The sequence below is a fragment of the Haliaeetus leucocephalus genome, unplaced genomic scaffold (genome assembly GCF_000737465.1).
Source record: "Haliaeetus leucocephalus isolate CR32 unplaced genomic scaffold, Haliaeetus_leucocephalus-4.0 Scaffold184, whole genome shotgun sequence".
NCBI lineage: Eukaryota > Metazoa > Chordata > Aves > Accipitriformes > Accipitridae > Haliaeetus > Haliaeetus leucocephalus.
The window spans coordinates 12503441-12521530 of record NW_010972620.1 but is presented as its reverse complement, the minus strand read 5'-3'; the positions used below and the strand labels follow the sequence as shown (position 1 = coordinate 12521530).

At 41.9% G+C, this 18090-nt stretch overlaps 1 protein-coding gene across 1 annotated transcript in view; it reads right to left on the bottom strand.

Annotated features, from left to right (window-relative positions):
* Positions 1-5126, bottom strand: part of BLNK (B-cell linker) — a 49242-nt gene extending 44116 nt beyond the window's left edge. The window contains exon 1 of the mRNA XM_010564905.1: positions 5031-5126. Coding sequence (XP_010563207.1) covers positions 5031-5077 — 47 coding nt within the window. The 5' untranslated portion in view covers positions 5078-5126. The remainder of the gene's footprint in view (positions 1-5030) is intronic.
* Between the last annotated feature and the right edge of the window lie 12964 nt (positions 5127-18090).

Here is an 18090-nt window from a genome sequence, read left to right as displayed (position 1 = left end):
TTTCAATATTACACTGCATCATTTTATCCACATTGCCAGATTTGCATTTAATAGATAGATCACAGTCACACTTAAACACACTTTTCTATAAAGAGCATCATAGGCAGGACATTCTGTATGAGAATAATTTACTATGTGGCAATTTAGGTTAAACAAAGTGGGGTTTTTTAGGGCAGCTTGGACATTGGTCTAGGCAGGATGACATAGCTGGAAAGAAGGATGATAAGCAAGAAAAAAAACTTTAAAGGGACTGTCAGAATGAAATGCTTGTGCAGAGAGGAAGAGAGAAAGGAGGAGAAATACAAATGGAGTGGAGGCTATGCTATGCTGAAGCAAGTTCAGAGGGAAAAGCAACAGGAGAATTTGACTGGAGAAGTCACACTGGGGGCAAAAGAAGGGATTTTTACAGCGGTATTTGGGGAAGTTTGCATTTCGTATCTCACTCCATTCCAAAGTCCAGAGGTGAGGGAGGTTCATGAGCTGTTTAAGCTGACAGAAAGCTAGAGGAAATAGAGATTATACAGCCTTATCATTTAATCACAGTCCCGCGCTTTGTATGGCAAACTGGACCTAACAATCCTACAGAAAGAACTTATATTTGTACTTATCAGCAGGGCGAATGTAGCTGGCAACCTCCTTTACCCCCATGCCTGTGAAATTCAACTTTAAAGACTGCATACCACTGGCACTGTGATTTCATGTGACCTTACATTCAGCCTACATTTTGTTGGACTAAAATGCGGGTGTGCCACAAAATCTGCTGTCATGACAAAGTGTTACTGTGCACTGGAAAGTTGTCAGGAGAAACTGGAAGCTGAGACAGAAGGCTGCTGGAGGTGGCAATGGGTGGGTGGTATCCCAGAAGACCTTCACAGCTGTTATGTCCTTAGGGCCTGAGGGTGGAGGCAGATTAGACTTCTGCTTGAGAGAGCAGAACAGAGCAGGTAGAAGAGCAGAAGCAAGGAGGCCATGACTTGTGAAGAAGAAACAGCAATGAGCAGCTTAGAAGGGGTTGGTCTGGAAAAATCTCATATGTGGAACAGTTCTGATTTGAGCCTTTAGACCACTGAGCAGTGTACAAGTAACTGGGCACTTGCATAGCCTTTCCTCCAAAGTCTATGTAACTAAAAAGGCGAAAAGATGTTAAAGTTGGACATGGACTTTGGTGCCCAGTTCTGTCATGGGGAGCATTCTCTAGCTTACTTTGAAACTCCACTTTCTTTCCTCCTTGAGTTTATTTTTGTTCTTTTGTCTTGGTCAAGTCCATTGATGCAATAAACTATGTTAAAATTTGACTTGAAAAAACAGATGAAGTTTCTGTTTGCTACAATTAACTATTAACAGGAATTAGTTAGAACTACTGTAATAAAATATTTTCTTACAGCACAAAGCTAATGTTTAGATATTCCCCATTCATTTTCTCAAAAAGTAAATATTCCCTATAATAAAACATCCTATACATAGAAGGTATCAGTTTACAGTTAAATATCAATCCCAAATGAATTAATTTTCTGTTTACATACTTTCAAGAGGAAACAATACCAGAAAATCCTTTGGTAAAGAAAAGACCTAGTAGATACAGTCAAACTGTCTCTATCAGTAGAAAATTAGTGAAGCCATAAATACCTTCAAATTTGATAGGCAACTAACAGACATTCAGGCCTTAAGGAAACTCCTCTTGATTTCAACAGAATTAGGACTTAAACTCACCTGTTTAGCAAGGGATGTTAAAACAAAATATTGCAAATAAACTGACACACTTATCCCACCTGAGAAAAAAAGTCAATTGCTTTTTTTCCACTTGCTTTTCATTTGGGAGTTATGGTTGGAGATAGTGAATTCATGGCTTTTTTTGGGGGGGAAGAACTGCTGCAAATTAATGAAGTCATCAGAAATTAACATGAAACCGTGCTCTTGGAAAAGTCTGTCTGCAATCTGGAAGTTGTTGGCTGCATGACCTTAAGCAAGTGAAAGCATATGGTACACTTCTGGTTTGTGCCATGGTTTGCCTGTCACTGCAGTGGTGATGGTACTGATGCCTTTGAAAAGGACTTTGTGATACAGAGCTAGACAGCTATGAGCAGAGGGTCATTATTAAGGTTTGTGGTCATAAAAAAAATGCAGGAAGTTTGAAGACATGCTATAGCGGAGTCATATATATAGCAGCTAGAAATTATTTAAAGACCAGAAATCATAGGCTATAGTCTAAGGAAGCTGAACCCCAAAAGAGTCTGCAAGTTTAGTGCTGTATCTTTTGAGTTGCTAACTTCCTGTTACCTTTGCCACCTACCATCTACCCATCTATACATTTGCAGCATAATTTTTTTTTCCTGAAGTTCAGGCTGAAATCAAGGCATACTACAGCCTGCCATGGCAGCATGGCTATTGCTCATGTATTCACTCCACATTTTAGAAAACCATTCAAAGTACCAAAGTATTGTATGCACCACAAATTAATTCATCTCAGGGTAAATAACCAAGCCTAGGAATTAATTTTTCCTGACTATATGGAAGCAATTTGAACACAATGTCCTCCGAGGGAACACTTGTATAATACTGCACATACCTTATTAACAAACACTATATGAAAATAATACTGGAATTCCATGAAGTTCCAGGATTCCTATCCAACTGATAGTAAAGTTAATTGAGTGACTTAACTGCAAACAACGTCCACCACAGCATAGTAGTTAAAGAGGCACATAAGAACACTTACAGTTCTTACTGTTGTAATAAACAAACAAATAGAATATGTTAAGAATTCAGATCTGACATAAGACTTGCTAATGCAACAGAAAGCTAGGTCTGGTATGCTCAAATACACCCATGGATAATAGATGAGCTTTGCAAAACCACATAATATCTAGTTTTTCAGGTCTACACTTAAAAAAATCAAAAGCTGTACTCTCAGACACTGACTCAACAGCAGTGCTACTTTAATTTTTGCTGCTACAAAGCAAAAAATTTTAAGAAAGCTGTCTTTAGAAAAATGTGAACTATAATTACACCAATCGAAACTATGTTTGGTAGGAATATTTCTTGGCATTGTCTCTTGGCATATGGAGGAAGGTAGGTTTTTAAAGTAACCATTTTGTTCATGTAACATTCAGCGCAAACTCTGAACCATCTATGTGTCTTCCATGCAGATAGGAGGCTACATCAGGAAGTCAACTGCACTGTCAACAAGTCACATAGCGCAAAGGGGTATTCAGCTGTATCAAAGAAGGAAGAAAAGGCTGCCACCATGTTATGCTGATCTCTTCCTATATTTACACATCTGTCCTAAATTTATACTATGAATATGTACTCATGGAAAGTTCTGCCTTAAGTTTTAAAATTTCTGATACTGTAGTAAGACTGTGTAGCCAAATACCCAGGTTTCTGCCAAAGGACGTATTTCGACATGCTGAAATTGAAGCATGCATGCACTTCCACTGCATATAGTGAGGACGCTCACGCATTTGAGAAATGTGTGCTCTTACATTCCTTGCACAACTACGGTGAATTGGCCATGAGGAGGAGAGAAATAGCTTTTGATACTTCAAGATAATACAGGAAAGCAGAGCTACCTCCTTCTCTTCCTTATTTTACAACAATATTAAAACTTTGGACAAGATGAAGAGTGTCAGCCAGTGTAAAGATGCAGCAGGGGTGTGATGGCTGCCTTTCTGGTTTAGGGCTTTTGAATCGGTTCACAAACAAGTTGTGGACCATTATAACCCTCACATGTAGACACCCTCTGTATACTTGAAAGTAATTCTACTTCAATCATTTGCAAAGGTGCAGAAGACACATCCCAGCTACAATTTTATCACAGCAGAGAGTGTGTGTTTTATTTCTTTACGTACCAGCAACTGTCTTGATGGCATCAAACTTTCCATGCCATCACTCAGCTTATTATCTTGAGATAGCTAGTTCAGACCAACATTGAGCACTTGACACCATTTAGACCATTTTAAGGTGATAAATTGCCAACAAAGAGGAAATTCACTGTCTTCTTCCCCCTGTCCATTGAACCTTCCACAGAGTTCTTGCCTGTGCTGTAGGATGCAGTCTGCTAGGCTCTTATTAGGTGTGCCTGGCTGAGGAATATAAAGGTCATTGCAGCTCTTCAAGTACACCCCCTCCTAATATTTCAACAGTATGGAAAGAGTAGACATCAAAAAATACTATTCCATCAAAATTAGCTTTACAAGGGATTATTCCGATTTGCATGAAGGCTTCTGAGGAGAGGCAGAGAAACTTGACAATTGTTTATAAATTAGTATTGAGTGCTTGAGTTATTTTATGAAAAAATATTTTTCAGTATTCCTTATTTTTCAGGGGAAGAAAAAGTTTCTATGCTACTTTAATCTGAAGCAGGACTTCTTTTAACTATTCAGAAATAAAAAAAAAAGTCATGATGAAAGAGCCTTGAGGTACCAACTCCACCAGCACACCAATCGAGTCACACTAAAAATACTTCAGTAATGGTCAGCTTCTGCTTTTTTCTTCTCAAACCCTGTATTTAACATTGTTCCACTTCACTTAGGAACGTCTGCCGTTTTCCAGCTCCCTCTATTCCACCAGTTCTTTCGAAGATCAGGAAACATTACAGAACTTAACTGCGAAAGCCATCTTCACAGGTCACTCTGATTAAACCATGAAGCAATTAATTAGCTTTTTCTAATTCGCATAAGGCTCATACATCTTAGTGAGTCAAAGACTGTTTTCTTACAGACACTTTAAAAACGTTCTTCTCTTCACTGCAGACGAAGCAGACGCACATTTTGCTTTGAAATCTGTGTCCCATTAATTGCTCCAGACCTGCGTTTACCTTCCGCCCTTCCCCGTACCGCCCCGGCCACCAGCGATGACCCGTTTTACTCCCGCACTCCTGCCAACTTCCTTGTGCCGCGGAGTCTCCCAGTCCCGCCTCGCTCCCCTGCGGAGAGCGGCCGCCCGTCCTCCCGCCGTGCCCGCAGGACCCCCCCCCCCCGCGGCCCCGCTCCCCCCTCGCGGAGGAGCCCCGCGAGCGGAGCAGACCCTACCTCAACTTCTCCCCGGCCGGCACGGTCAGCTTGTTCAGTCTGTCCATGCTCCGCGCTGCGCCGGCACCCGCCGGGACGCGCCGCGCTCGTCCCCGCCCGGCACCTGCCGGCGCGGCCGCTTCCTCCTGCCGGGCTGGGCTGGGGTCGGCTCCCTCCCGCTGCCGCGACTCGGAGCGCGGCGGACACTCGTCTGCCAACGCTGCCTCCCCTGGGTTACATCCCCCCCGCTGCCGTGCCGGTAGTTGAAGCCTCTGTCAGTCCGTCCGTCCGTCCCAGCCGCGGGCACTCAGCAGAGGAGGGACCCGGTGCTCGGGGCGCCCGGCCCGGCCCCGCCCCCGCCCCCTGCGGCCCGGCCCGGCCCGGCCCGGCGGCGCGCACAGGTGTTTGCGGAACCGGGCGCCCAGGTGGAGCCCTCGGGAATGGAAGCGCGAGGCCTCGCTAGTCCCCTCCGCCCTTTCGACCTGAGTGCCTTCGGGAAGCCCGGGCTCGGCCTTGGAGAAAGACGGGCCGGCAGTTCGGAGCCCCCGGTTTTACAGCGGGTTAGATGTCGATATGCTTCAGTGGGCTGTGGCAGGGCCAGGTAACCCTCTCTCAGCGGCGCGTCCAGCCCCAGGTGACTTTGCAGGCCGCGGGGACCGAGGCGGGCTCTCGGCTCCCCTCTCCTCCCCACTCCGCTGCGCTTCCCGGCGAGGATGTGCCAGGTAGCAACCTGCTGCCGTGGGCACGTTCCCTTCCCAGAGGTTCTCCAGCAAAGCTAGAGGAAAGCGTCCTGTTATCCCCATCCTTCTGAATACAACTGTAAGGAAAAAAAAAGTTTCCTCACCCTGTTTCTTAAACTAAGGCAGGAGCAATCACCGATCCTTCCAGTGACACAGGGCGAGGCCGTTCCCACCCAAGAGCTAGGTGGCTGGTCTGTGTTTTATGGTTCTGATACCTCTGATCCTGGGATTTTTTTGCTTAGTCTTGGGCTCAACCATTTTTTCCTCTTTAAAGATGAACTTTACAGGCAGCTGGTTGCTTCTGAGGGGCAATGTAAGCAGATATGTGTGTTCAGTCTTTGTCCTGAAGTGCTGATGAATTTGAATTCTGCACCTTTGGAGGATGACTGTTGTCACTCTCTTTCTGTATCTTTGGCCTGTCTGCAGCTTAGTTTATAAGCTAAGTCTGCTCTAGGCAGGAAACTGACTCGTTCTTTTTTAAAAAATGTACAACTGCATCATGTTAATATGTTTTGATAAGTACAATATGCTTTGAGGACGCTCGACGTTATTTCTTAGGGAGATTCTCATTGCCACTTAGGCTAGATTTTCGCATGGCTATGTCTTCTCCCCAGATCGTACTGACTACAGTTTTCTCTTGTGAAAATGTAGGAGCAAACCAGACTTTCCTGGTTAGTGCAGAAGACTCTGGGGAAACAGCCTGCCACGAGATTCATGTCTTTGGTAACAGTACTGATCTGATCTTGGCATGGCTGACTTTTTTGTTCTCTGAGCTTTCAACAGGGCAATCACTTGATATTTGCATACAGTATTTCTCTAGGGAGGGCCCATAGTGAACAAATTGCCCCTTTTGGGGTATCTTATAAAGTTTGTGGGCTTTAAGGAATAACCTAATAATGTTGAATGTTGTTTACTACACAAAACTTTGGAATTCCACCCTGCAATGTATCTGTTTATGAACTGGATGCTTTTGCTGGTTTACTCCCTAAAAGTTATTTTTGAAAATTAAATTAATTTTGAATTAGTTAAAATGAACACTCTGGCAATGTGAAGAAGTGGGCATAAATAAATTGCAGCGTGGCTTTGCTTTTTGCTTATATAATCTTCCCGCTCTATCTAAGCATGTATCAGAATACGGGATTTGCTCGGTAGGCTCATGCAGTGATTTCTCTTACACAACAGCTGCCTCTTGCCTGACTGTCACAGAAATCCCAGACCTTTTCCCTTTGAGGTCTTTGGTGGCAGCCTGTCATTTGCACTGCCGTGCTGGTTTCGCCTCGTTTCTTCCTGACTCAACAGTTTACAGGTTTAGTTTTAATGCTCTGCGGTGCCCGGTGCGGAGAGCTTTCACGCCTGTCCTCGCAGCGCTGTCGCCTCGCTGCTCCTGACAAGGGGCCTCTGCCGCTGCCTTGTGCTCAGGGCAGTCCCCGAGTCCCCTGCGCTCAGGCCTTGGTGACAGCGCGGCTCACGCAGGATCTCTCACCCCTGTGATCTGCTGGCCCACGTGCTTGCATAGCTGTGCAGGGAAATGGGCTGGGGAAGGAGTCCACTACACACGATCTAGCAAAAAGTCACAAAAAAGGAGGGGTTTAACTGCATCGGTTCCTTGATTTGATTCGGCACACGGGTGTTTGTGAGGGTGCAGCACGGGCTGAGAGGAATAAGGTACGTGGCTGCTTAGACTGGTACTGCTGCCAAGAAGTTACTCCTAAGAAAGTCTCCATTGCACAAGACTTGTTCATGAGATTTTGTGCTGTGAGGCCTGTCCACTGGTCATACCTCAGCCTGCTTCCTTCTTCCATGCACACACAGGGCCCAGTACACAGTCCTGCTTCACTTTAGTATCTACAAGCGTTACTCATCACCCCAAAATGGTGTCTCCAGGGGCCCAGGCTGGAGGTGGGGGGCCAGGGCCTCACTAACCCCCACTCCAGGAAACACCCTGCCACCTTCTTCAGGACCCTGGGAGAGCCTGGAGGAGGTGCCAGGTTTGAGACACGCAGCGAACATATTGTCATGCTATTTTTGTGGTTGTAACCCCAGCAACTGTCCTTCTTTGACCAAACATGCTCATTTGGAGAATGCCAAAGAGGAACTCGGATTTTTCTTACCGCGTGGGTGGCATCTTGACCATAGTGAGGGTTAACACGAAACCCTCCTCCCCAGCCACAAGTGCCATTCTTGGCAGAGGGGCATTTGTTTCGAGGGATGCCTGTGCCACCTCCATGCTCCCTGGCACATCTGGGGCCAACGGGGACAGCGTGAGACACACGGTCACCGGCTGGCAAGTGCTGCTGCCCACTGAGATGTGGCCTGGCAACCTGGACCAGCCTGCGCTGCCCAGCTGAGGGACAGGTCCCAGGGGTGTGGGGCATAATGGTGTCCCAGGAGAATATGTATTGGCATCTTGGATGAGGCTTTTTGCAGAGCTGTTCCCACAGTACTGGTCTTCTGAAGCTACATCATTCAAGCCCTTTACCTAAATGGTATTTTCTTACCTAATGTTTTAAGAACCCGCGTTCACACAGACTCTGCCATTTTTGTGATTACATAGATAGCCACTAACTTTTTTTTTCCTGCATATGGCTACAAAAGATACAGGATAAATTCCTGGCACCATTACTTAACATGGGTAATGCAGGATTTGCCAGTAAATTCCCTTGGCAGGATGGTTCACAGAATATACATGCTTTTTTATTTTTTATTTTTGATGCTCAAAATGCCATTGAAATTTTGGAAAAGACCTTCTAAATGCTTGGACAGATTTTCTAAATGCTACTGACTGTTGCAACATAATTGCCTCATCACTGCAAGTGTTGTGGCTTAGTCTGGGTTTGTCTCTCTGATCCTCTCCCAATATGACTGTGTAATTCTCCGTTTATGCTCAAAACCAGAAAGATTTTAAAAAGCAACTTATTTATCTTGTATGTTCAGAAACTAAAATTATTTTTTACCCCCTCTGCTATTTTCTGCTGTTTATTTCCCGCCATCTCATTCCTTGTCCATGCTGCCTCACACTGACAGTGTGTTTGCTTTCTGTTTAAGAGCTGTGAGGTCATCAAGGCATGGTCAAAACCAGACTCGGTGGAACAAACTCTGTCTGAGACTGTGAGTATCCTACCTTCATTTGGTCAAAATTTGCTGTGAATTGCCAGATATTTCCTGTTTACTCAGGGCTGCAGTTTTCTATACCCTATTGTTAAGATAATTTGGGGTTTGACTTTACTTCTCTGAGTAGATAGAAAACTCCTGTAGCACAAAACCAAGGGATCAGAAGACCTGTCTGAAGCATTTTGGTCCTCGGTAAGTGGTGTTCCTAGATCAGAACAAGCATCTTCATACAGAGCCAATCATTGTAGAGAAACCATTAGGCAAAATCCAGGGTTTGACTGCTATCACTGAAATGGCTGATAGTTTTTCTTGGCTGAAGTTTTCTCTTTGATGACTGCTTTTTCTTATTTCCACTGAAATTAATGCTCTCTAGTTTAATACCTTCCAGTACACGATTTGTATGGTTTGGGCTTGTCAGGAATTCCTGCTGAAGCTACTGATATCACTACTATTCATATTACAGTGCTAAATATTATATAAAATACCAGCTGTCCATATCTTCCTTTTAAATTCATAAGCTTTGATGCTAACACCTTTTTATGGAGATCATTCATGCCATTGTGTTAATGTAGGTTACAGATCATGACTAGGTTTAGTCTAGGGAACCTAGGGGCCTGTTTGAGTTCCTGATCTGGGTTGGCAGCCAAAGGCACATCCTGACTGCATAGTGGTCTGAGGCTCAGTGATGCAACAGCATCTGCCCATAGCCTTCTCTGCATGACAAGAAACCCGAGGTATGTGTCCCAGGCAGGAGCTGTGGCACACAGGAGACATGGGCAATCAAGCTGCAGGGAAGAGTGTGAAACGTCCAAGCCAGTGTATAGGTACGGCCTTGGCTGTCAGTTGCCATTTCTGGACTTCTAGGATTTCACATAGTTGAAATAAAAAGCAGAGAATTGTAAACTGTATTATGTAGCATAAAAATTTAGAATGAGAAGGTGAATGAAAAGAACTGCAAATGGATTAGTTTAAAACATCACTTTACTGTAAATCTTTTTAATGTTGGGGCTTTTTTTATTTTTAATGCTTTGAGGAGACAGTGCTGCATCAAAGGATCTCAATGAACTATGCATGAGTATTTCAAGAGGAAGCTATTTTTTTACAGATTACATTAATGCTCATAGATACAGTCTAGTGCCTTCAATGTATATAAAACAGCTGAGAAACCTGATTTGAAGTAAGCAATCGATTTGATAACAAGGTTTCAATTTTATTCATAACATGACCATATAAGACTTACTTTTTCTCTCAGTCATGCTAGAAAACCCATTTCTTAACCCCTTCTTAATTAGCATGATTTTGTCTCCAACATTAGTTAGAGAAGGTTGTGCCAAAATTTTTTCTTAGAAGTACTCAGGAGTCAAGGATGCAACTGTTCTTTATAGGAAAGAATTCTTCATGTGGATTTCATGTACAACCTGTCTTGCCAAGTAGCTAGTGTGTTTTTTCATTTTGACTTTCCCACTTCCAGGCAATGTGGGGAACCACAAGATGTTGCACATTTTACTCTTTAGAAGATAGCTTTGTGAGCTTTTGCTTGGCTTTTCCTTCAGGAAGTCCTGACAAAAGAGCAGCGATGTAAGATCTCCTGAGCAACATGTAAAAAGATTGAAAATTCACTTAAAAATTTCTGTCTGATTTTACTGTCTTGAGGTCATAGTATTTCACCTAGCTCAGAGGTACTTCTCCCCACCTATACCTACACACTGTCTTAAATCTCTCTCAGACTCTGACAATTACTTCAAAGACAGTATTTATTCATACGTAAATGTCTCTTTAAAATTTGAGTCTACTGCTTGAGCTCTGACTTCGTGCTACTGCTGGTATAGCACTAAAGGTGAGAGCTCCAATCATGGAAGCAGTGTAATGTGGATGCAAATGTAGCCGGTCAGTAGCAGGAATTTGGCTTGATCAGTCTGTGTTCACATGAAAGTCAGTAAATGATTGCTACAGTTCTGTTTTTCAAGGCTGTAGAAGTTTAGTGAAAATAGCCCAAATTGATACCACCTATGTCTGAATTGGAAAACAGCCCAAACTCACACCACCTGAATCTGAACTGGAATCTGTAGCCATGTTGCAGGCTTGAATTTTTCCTAAAGGCCTGCTATTTTGAAGTATGTTGTATGTATTTGATCTCTTCTGCTTTCAGAATATCTGTAGGAAGATGTGCCAGCAATGTGCTGTGGGGATGAAGAGCGGAGGGGAAATGGAGGGTTAGCAGTAGACTGTCACATGCTGCGAATGCAAATTTGTGGGACTTGGTGCCAGGCCAAAAGAGCACTCAAACTCTATTGTTTAAACTGTGTCAATTTAGACATAGTTTTGCTTCCCCTTGATTTCTATTTCGGTTGATAAACTGCCTACTTAACTTGCCGTTCAGTGTCCCATAGCTGGTATTTGGAAACCATGAGTTTATGGAACATGATTTCTCATGACATTCTCTGTTATTTACTACTTACTGATTGCTATAAACAGGTGAAACACTGCTGCTTCATGTTTAAAATAATACATCTCTGTTTTTTCCAAGCATTGCTCTCAAACTAACTCTCAGATTAACTGGTCTGTTTGAATGGATTTTTTCCATTTTCAGGGTGCATATAAGCTGTTTTAAACTAGAAGACACTACTTGTACAGAAAAAGTTACATGTGGGCATTTAGTTGTGTCTTAGCAGATAAGAGGAAGGTACTCTTCTGTCCCAAGTATTTTTTAAATAATACTAATTTTCAGAAGTTTTAGTCTTGTCACTGTGGGTCAAATGGCTCAATGCCACAGTGTTAATTTTGGAAGACTCCTAGCAACTGCCCTAGAAATCGTAAAGCTTTAATCTGTTATCACTTTGGATACTAAATAGCACATTCAAAATTGTTCATATAGTAATAGTAGTAGGAGATGGATTTGAAAATGCAACTCTAAATTTAATTGAACGGGATTTGGGTTTGTCTTTAGGCTCACTGGAGGAAACAGGCTGTATGTGTAGGCATGTACTCTGGAGTAGGCAAAGATGCAAAACCAGTAAATTTAGTAGGATTTTCTCATTAAGGGTCTTCTGAGCAAACTCATTTTAGCACCTGCGGAGAAAATGTGTCTTATTTCTCTGGGGACAAATGCACTGTGTAAAAAGCTGCACTTCTGCTTTTCAGTTTTACTGTCACCTGTTCCACATGCACACAGAAACATAAAATTTGCTCTTTCAGACAGACTGATTATTTAATGTTAAACTGAAAGCGTTTGAGGTCAGATTGCCTTGGAGGCAGTGACCCGTGTTGAAGCCAACCGACAGCTACAGTGACTCTGAAGAATAGTGCTGCTGCTTGGTCTGCAAACCTTATCCCCTTCCAGCAGTCAAGAGTGACTGCAACGGAGATGCTTGTAACTGGCCAGTTTTAATCTAGCTCTGATCCTAACGTTGGAAGGGAGGGTGTAGGGGCACGGGCTGCTTTGCAGCCTGGCAAGCCACTCTTGCTTCTGACTTTTCTCTGGGGCTTGCATACCCTGCTCTCCTTCCTCCTCGTCTCTTACTGCAACTGGATTAAACCTTGGGCAGGTTTGCTTCCCTTCTGTCCTCCTGTTTGCGGTGTGGATTTATCCTGGAGGGTACCCAAGAGGCCTTAGTGGGAGTGCTTAGCAGAGTGGGTCATTTGGCCCTGGCACTGAGAATGAGACTTGCAGCGGGCAGAGGAGGATGGGGGAGAAGTGTCTTGTGTCCGTCCTTTCTGCATGTGCCTACTGAGCATCAGTCAGAACTCAGACATAGGTAGTGAATGGTCTAAATATGTTTGTGTCCCTGCTGACAAAATCGCTGTGTATATTCACGCAGATAAAAGGTTGCACAAAGTTTTCAAATTTCAAAATGGAAGGGATGTCCTAAAATGAGGTTATTTTTGTATAGCACTGGTACTGTTTATGCATATCACGATGCCTTCAGTACCTGGAAAATGCTGAAAAAACAATAGTTTTAAATCACTTCTTTCCTGCACCGGCCTGTAATACATACAGCCAAGGAAAAGGGATGGTGCATCTTTTCTCTGGCACAAATGGGTAATCTGCACTGCTTCACTGACCATAATAATGGCTGCTTGAGCATTATCCTGTTGCTGCTTAGGAATAGGAAAAATACTTTTGTCTGTAGTCTTTTCTGTTTTCATGTGTTTCCACCTTCTTAAGACTGCTCTCTTCTGTGTCTCGGGTAACTGGAACTGCTTAACACTATGTTCTGGGAGCAGAAATGTCACCAAACAGAAAAAGTGCCGAAAGTCCTTCTCAGCCAAAAGTATAGTGGATTTGAAATACTGCCTTCAAAAAAGACAGCAAAGTGATCAAGGAGATGGGGGACTTTCTAAAGAAAGAAATTATATTATTAATTTAAAAAGTAGCAAGCTACTATTTGAAATAATAACATTTTATGACCAAAGGTGCTATATGGCTGTGAAATGAGATAAACAGTTTCATGGAATGCTCTATTCTGTGGAGAAAAATTGCTCAGATTTGTAACTATAGCCATGAAATTTTTCTGTTGTCTAAGAATGCAAATTTTGTGAATTGTCGCAAAGAATATGTTTACACAGTTGGTAACTTTAATTGCATTAAGACTACAAAACTGTAGCAGATGAATAGGAGTGCCACACTATATCAGAGTGGTTTATTATTTTTATATATCCTATTTTGAAGCATTTATTGCTGTAGTACAGCATTTAAAAGAGTTATTTCATAAATTTGTGCTCATAAAAGCTTGCATCTTCTACTCTCAGAGTATATTGGGAGAAAAAACTCTACATTTAGTATCAAACACTGGGTTTCAGAATAACTGTTTCTACTTCTTTTTGTCATCCCTTCAGATTTAAAATATAAAGGGAACTCAGGGAGAAGGGAAACAAGAAAGAAAATTTGATAGAAGTCTACATGTAAAGAAAGACTTATATGTAAATTTGAATATTCATTGTATTCCAGTAGCACATAGTAATCTTATTCATAAACAATTATCCCTTTTCATTATAAGTTGTTCTAATAGAGAAGAAGAAAGTCACTGCATTGTGGAAGTTACAATTGAAAATATTTTGGGATTAAAGAAAGTTTCTGACTGGTAGTTTAGCAATAATATACATAGATGATAGTCTTACGAGATTTTTGATTTCTGGACACTACTGGATTTTACCAACATCTGCAGCATGGACTTGGGTACTTAAATGTTCTCTGTGTTGCAGAGATCTGCCTGGGGTTATGTAATACATTTGAAATTGTCCTGTTATTGCCACAATGAGTTTGAGTCAGGAATATCTTTATAAACAGACTGATGAGTGAAGACTAGATTGCTATGTACTATTTGTAATTTGAAACTGTTGATAAGGTATATATTATTTGTATAGCTTTTGCTATAAAATGTTCATATTAGTTAGCAAATAGGAAGACAGCAGTGATACAATGGAGTCTTCCAGGGAGAAATTATTGGTTTTTAAGGCATCTTTTCCTTGAGGGTTGTGATTTTTTTCAAGCTTAAACCTTTCTCGAGGTTGCTTAACTTTCATCATTCTGTTCACAGGAGAATTTCCCCTTTTATGAAAAAGACTCCTCAAAGTATCACAAGGTTTTAAAGAAATGATAGATTTCTATTATTATTTGTATTCCTGGTGGAACTGATATCACCAACACTTTCCTGAGTCAAAGTTCACAGTGTAAATTTATTTGTTTCAGTATGGTCCATTGGGCTATTATACCAGCTCAGCAAGTGACAAACTGTTCATAGACATGCATATGGAGGCACCCACCCACACTCATTTGCTCATTCTTATCTTCATTAGGCACCTGATGCGGGCTAATGTCACAAATGTCATATGAATTAGACCTTTGAGCCGACCCAGGATTGCTTTACTTTAAGTAAGCCAATACTCAAGAATATTAGAGTAGAAAGAAATGCTGTAATAAAGGAGCAAAATTTTGAGCTTGGTATAGAATAAATTCTAAGCCTGCCTAAGGTATCTGCTGGAGCTACACCATGGGGCTGCATTTGAAAATGTTCTTCGTGTATTCGTTGTGAATGAACAACACTTCGAATCTGTACAGAAAGTGGGGCTTTCCCAGAAACTGGTGCTCCATCCTGTGGACTCTGCTATGCACATGATAGGTATAGATACATACTGATATGTTGGGTTTGACTTAGGCTGGTTCTGGGCCATTTACATCTTTAATCCTGAAGAATTTATTCCCATTATTCATTGTGGTTAACAAAGGATCTGATAGTATATTCGCCTTGATGATGGTAGATGAGTGTTGCTGAAAAGACATCATCTGTAAGGGCCTCTAGTCTGTGAACTGAAATTAGCTACATTTGTTATTTTTCAGTGTTTTCTTAGAGCCGCTTTTGTTGTTGTTGTTGTTGTAAAGCTAAAGCCCAATAAAGTACCAATATGAAGGAGGTATATCATACATGTTTAGTACTGCTTTTGGTTAAAAGCTGAAATTGTTGAAATTTTGGGTTTATCTGTAATTTTCAATAAATCCCTGGAAAGGGATTAGCTAGCAGAGAATACCTGTAAGACTGTACATGTGAATCATACTTCTATTTCTTTAATAAGACAAAATAATGACAGGAAGTATGTGAATTTGGAATTTTTTTCAGAGTATATTTAAATCTATCTATTTGTGGTCTATATGTGGACAAAACCCATCTAGTTATGAATAATTTCTTAAACATTATTTGTATCAGTATTGTAAAAGAAATATAGCTGGTAGTTCATGCTGACATTTCAAGCAATACAAACAATCCTTTTACTTCTGTGATCTTGAACTGTAACATCTATTCATTAAAGCAACAGCATGGATATGCCTTATATTCCTGTGTATTTCTTCAGAATATTATTGCTTGAGCCAGAGGAATGAAGATAAGAAGGATATATACTGATAAAGGTAATTAATTATATCAGGCAGATCAGGGATTTAGAAAAGGATCTGATTGCTTTTATGAAATGTATGGTAAGGGAAATTAACTGAAATGGTAAGATATTTTTAGGTTATTCTCTGTATTCTGAGAGCTTTGTGAAATAATAAAAAGCCATGAAACTGGGCAGTGAGGAACTAAATAGGAGAAATGACAGAGCTGTGGTAGCAGGTGTCTGGGGAAACTGAAGTGCCAGAATTGTGAAGAAGAAACTGAGACTTAATGCTCAGTCAAGGATATCATTGGAGAGTACCTAAAATGTGCAATGGCAGTGAGTGGAGGAGAATGGAAAACAGGAAAGCTAGTATAAGAACTGTGAAATACATAAAATCTCTTTTTTTTTCCCCCTCAGAACTCTTGACTATTAGGAACAGCAGGAGATTGTCAGACTTTGAAAAATCAGGCATGGCTTGTGGAAGAATAAAAGAAAATATTTTTTTGAAACAGATTGGGCAATACTCTTCCATTATCAACAGCAGTCTCAGCCCAGCCCAAGACAGCTTTGGGCAGGGAGACTGAACTACCTCCCTACTTTGGAGAGCGTCCTTTCATCCCTCTGTCCTCCAGAAGGTTGATAAAATAAGCTGCAAGAGGTGGTCTGATTAGTCCTAAACTGTAACATGCTGCAGAGAAGCTGCATAGACTGCTGTTAGCGTGGCGAGATTGGCCATAGTCTGGTCTGAAACACTTCACTTCTTCAAGAATTCAGAGCATAGCTGAATTTTACTTCTAAGAATTGTAAATAAACATCAAGACTGCAAAGTCAAAGTGTGTTTACACTGTGCAGTGGAGCACAGTGCCAGCGCTGGTGACAACTGAGCAGTCTCTGGAGCAAGACGTAGCAGAGCTGCACCTTGAGACAAGGCATTTCAGATCACATGCAGCATCCAGTAGTGCAGCAGCTTTCCTGCTTCTGGCAGCTGAGCAGCTCCTGTGCTTGGTGCTAGCTCCTCAGTCCCTACACTGCAACCACTGCAAGTGTACAGATGCTCTGAAGCACTGAAAATTAGAGAAAGCTACCACGGAAGTTGCCTGTGACTCTTAATTTCATAGATATGTGCATTATGATACTGTCTGTATTTAAGTGGTTACATATATCTATCCAGAGAGGCTCTCTGATGCTCTGAATCATGTGTTGATGAGGGTTAATACCATCTGTCATGTAGATATGCACAAGTACCATCATGCCAGTGTCCGTGGTGTTACTAAGGTAGTACTACATTCCTCACATTGGTGTTGCTCTTGGAAAGGGAGTTTATGAGGAAGGTGCTAGAAAGAGAATTGCTGAATGCCGTTTCTGCATTTCTTTGGGGCAAATCTTTGAAACATATTTTTTGCAAGTTTGTTAATTCTATGGATTGCCACCTGTAGCTGTGCAGGCTGTTGGGTTTCAGGTCTTGAATTCTGTTGCACAAAGTGCTGCTGTGGCATTCCTACCAACTGCACTTCGTCTTTTGCCAGGCCAGCTGCGCTGAACAGCCTCTCCTGAAGCTGTTTCAAGTGACTGGTTGCTACAGCACCAACTGTCTGGCTTGCAGCTGCAACAGGCTCTCCTGCCATGACTTCTCCTTGCAGCTCATCTTGTAACTTCTCTACCCTGCTTGTCAAGCTGACCCCATTTTTAAGCACCGCAGTTTTCACGGCTTAGTATCTTATCTCAACCATTTAAGTTCTCTCTTCTCATTTCTGAATCCAAGAAAGTCCATATGAAAGGGTTTAATACTTTCCTTCATTATCTTAGAAATACTGCATAGACCACCTGCCATCACAGCACAAACGTATGAACTAATGAATGAAGCTCTGCATGCTTATACAAAAGCAAAAAGAGGTTAAGATTTCACTCGTTTTCACAGAGGCTAGTCTAAAGCGAGAAGAATGAAATGTCTCTCCTGCAGAGAGCATAAATATGTGTTGATAACACACTGTAAATTAAATATTGTATTTCTTTCAAAAACTGAGAGGACTCCAGTTTGGAGACTTGGAGCAAAATGAGCTAAGACATCTGCTCTGTTTTCTGCCCAGTGTGTACTTGAGCTGGGGCACATGTGGAATTCTGCTAAAATGAGATTATAAATTAATAGTCCTTCACACTTCATTGCTTGAATGAGCCAGAAGTTATTTTCTTCTGAGTTTTGAGTCCCAGGTGCAGCACTTTCTGACTAGCAAATATGATTTTCTAAAAGGGAAGAAAGACGAGTGAATCAAAACTACAACCTCTTCTCTGTGGTCTGAGTACAGCCATGTAATAGAGAAAAGGAAAGCACATCAGCTGACAGGGTGGAGGAAAAAGATCCTGTC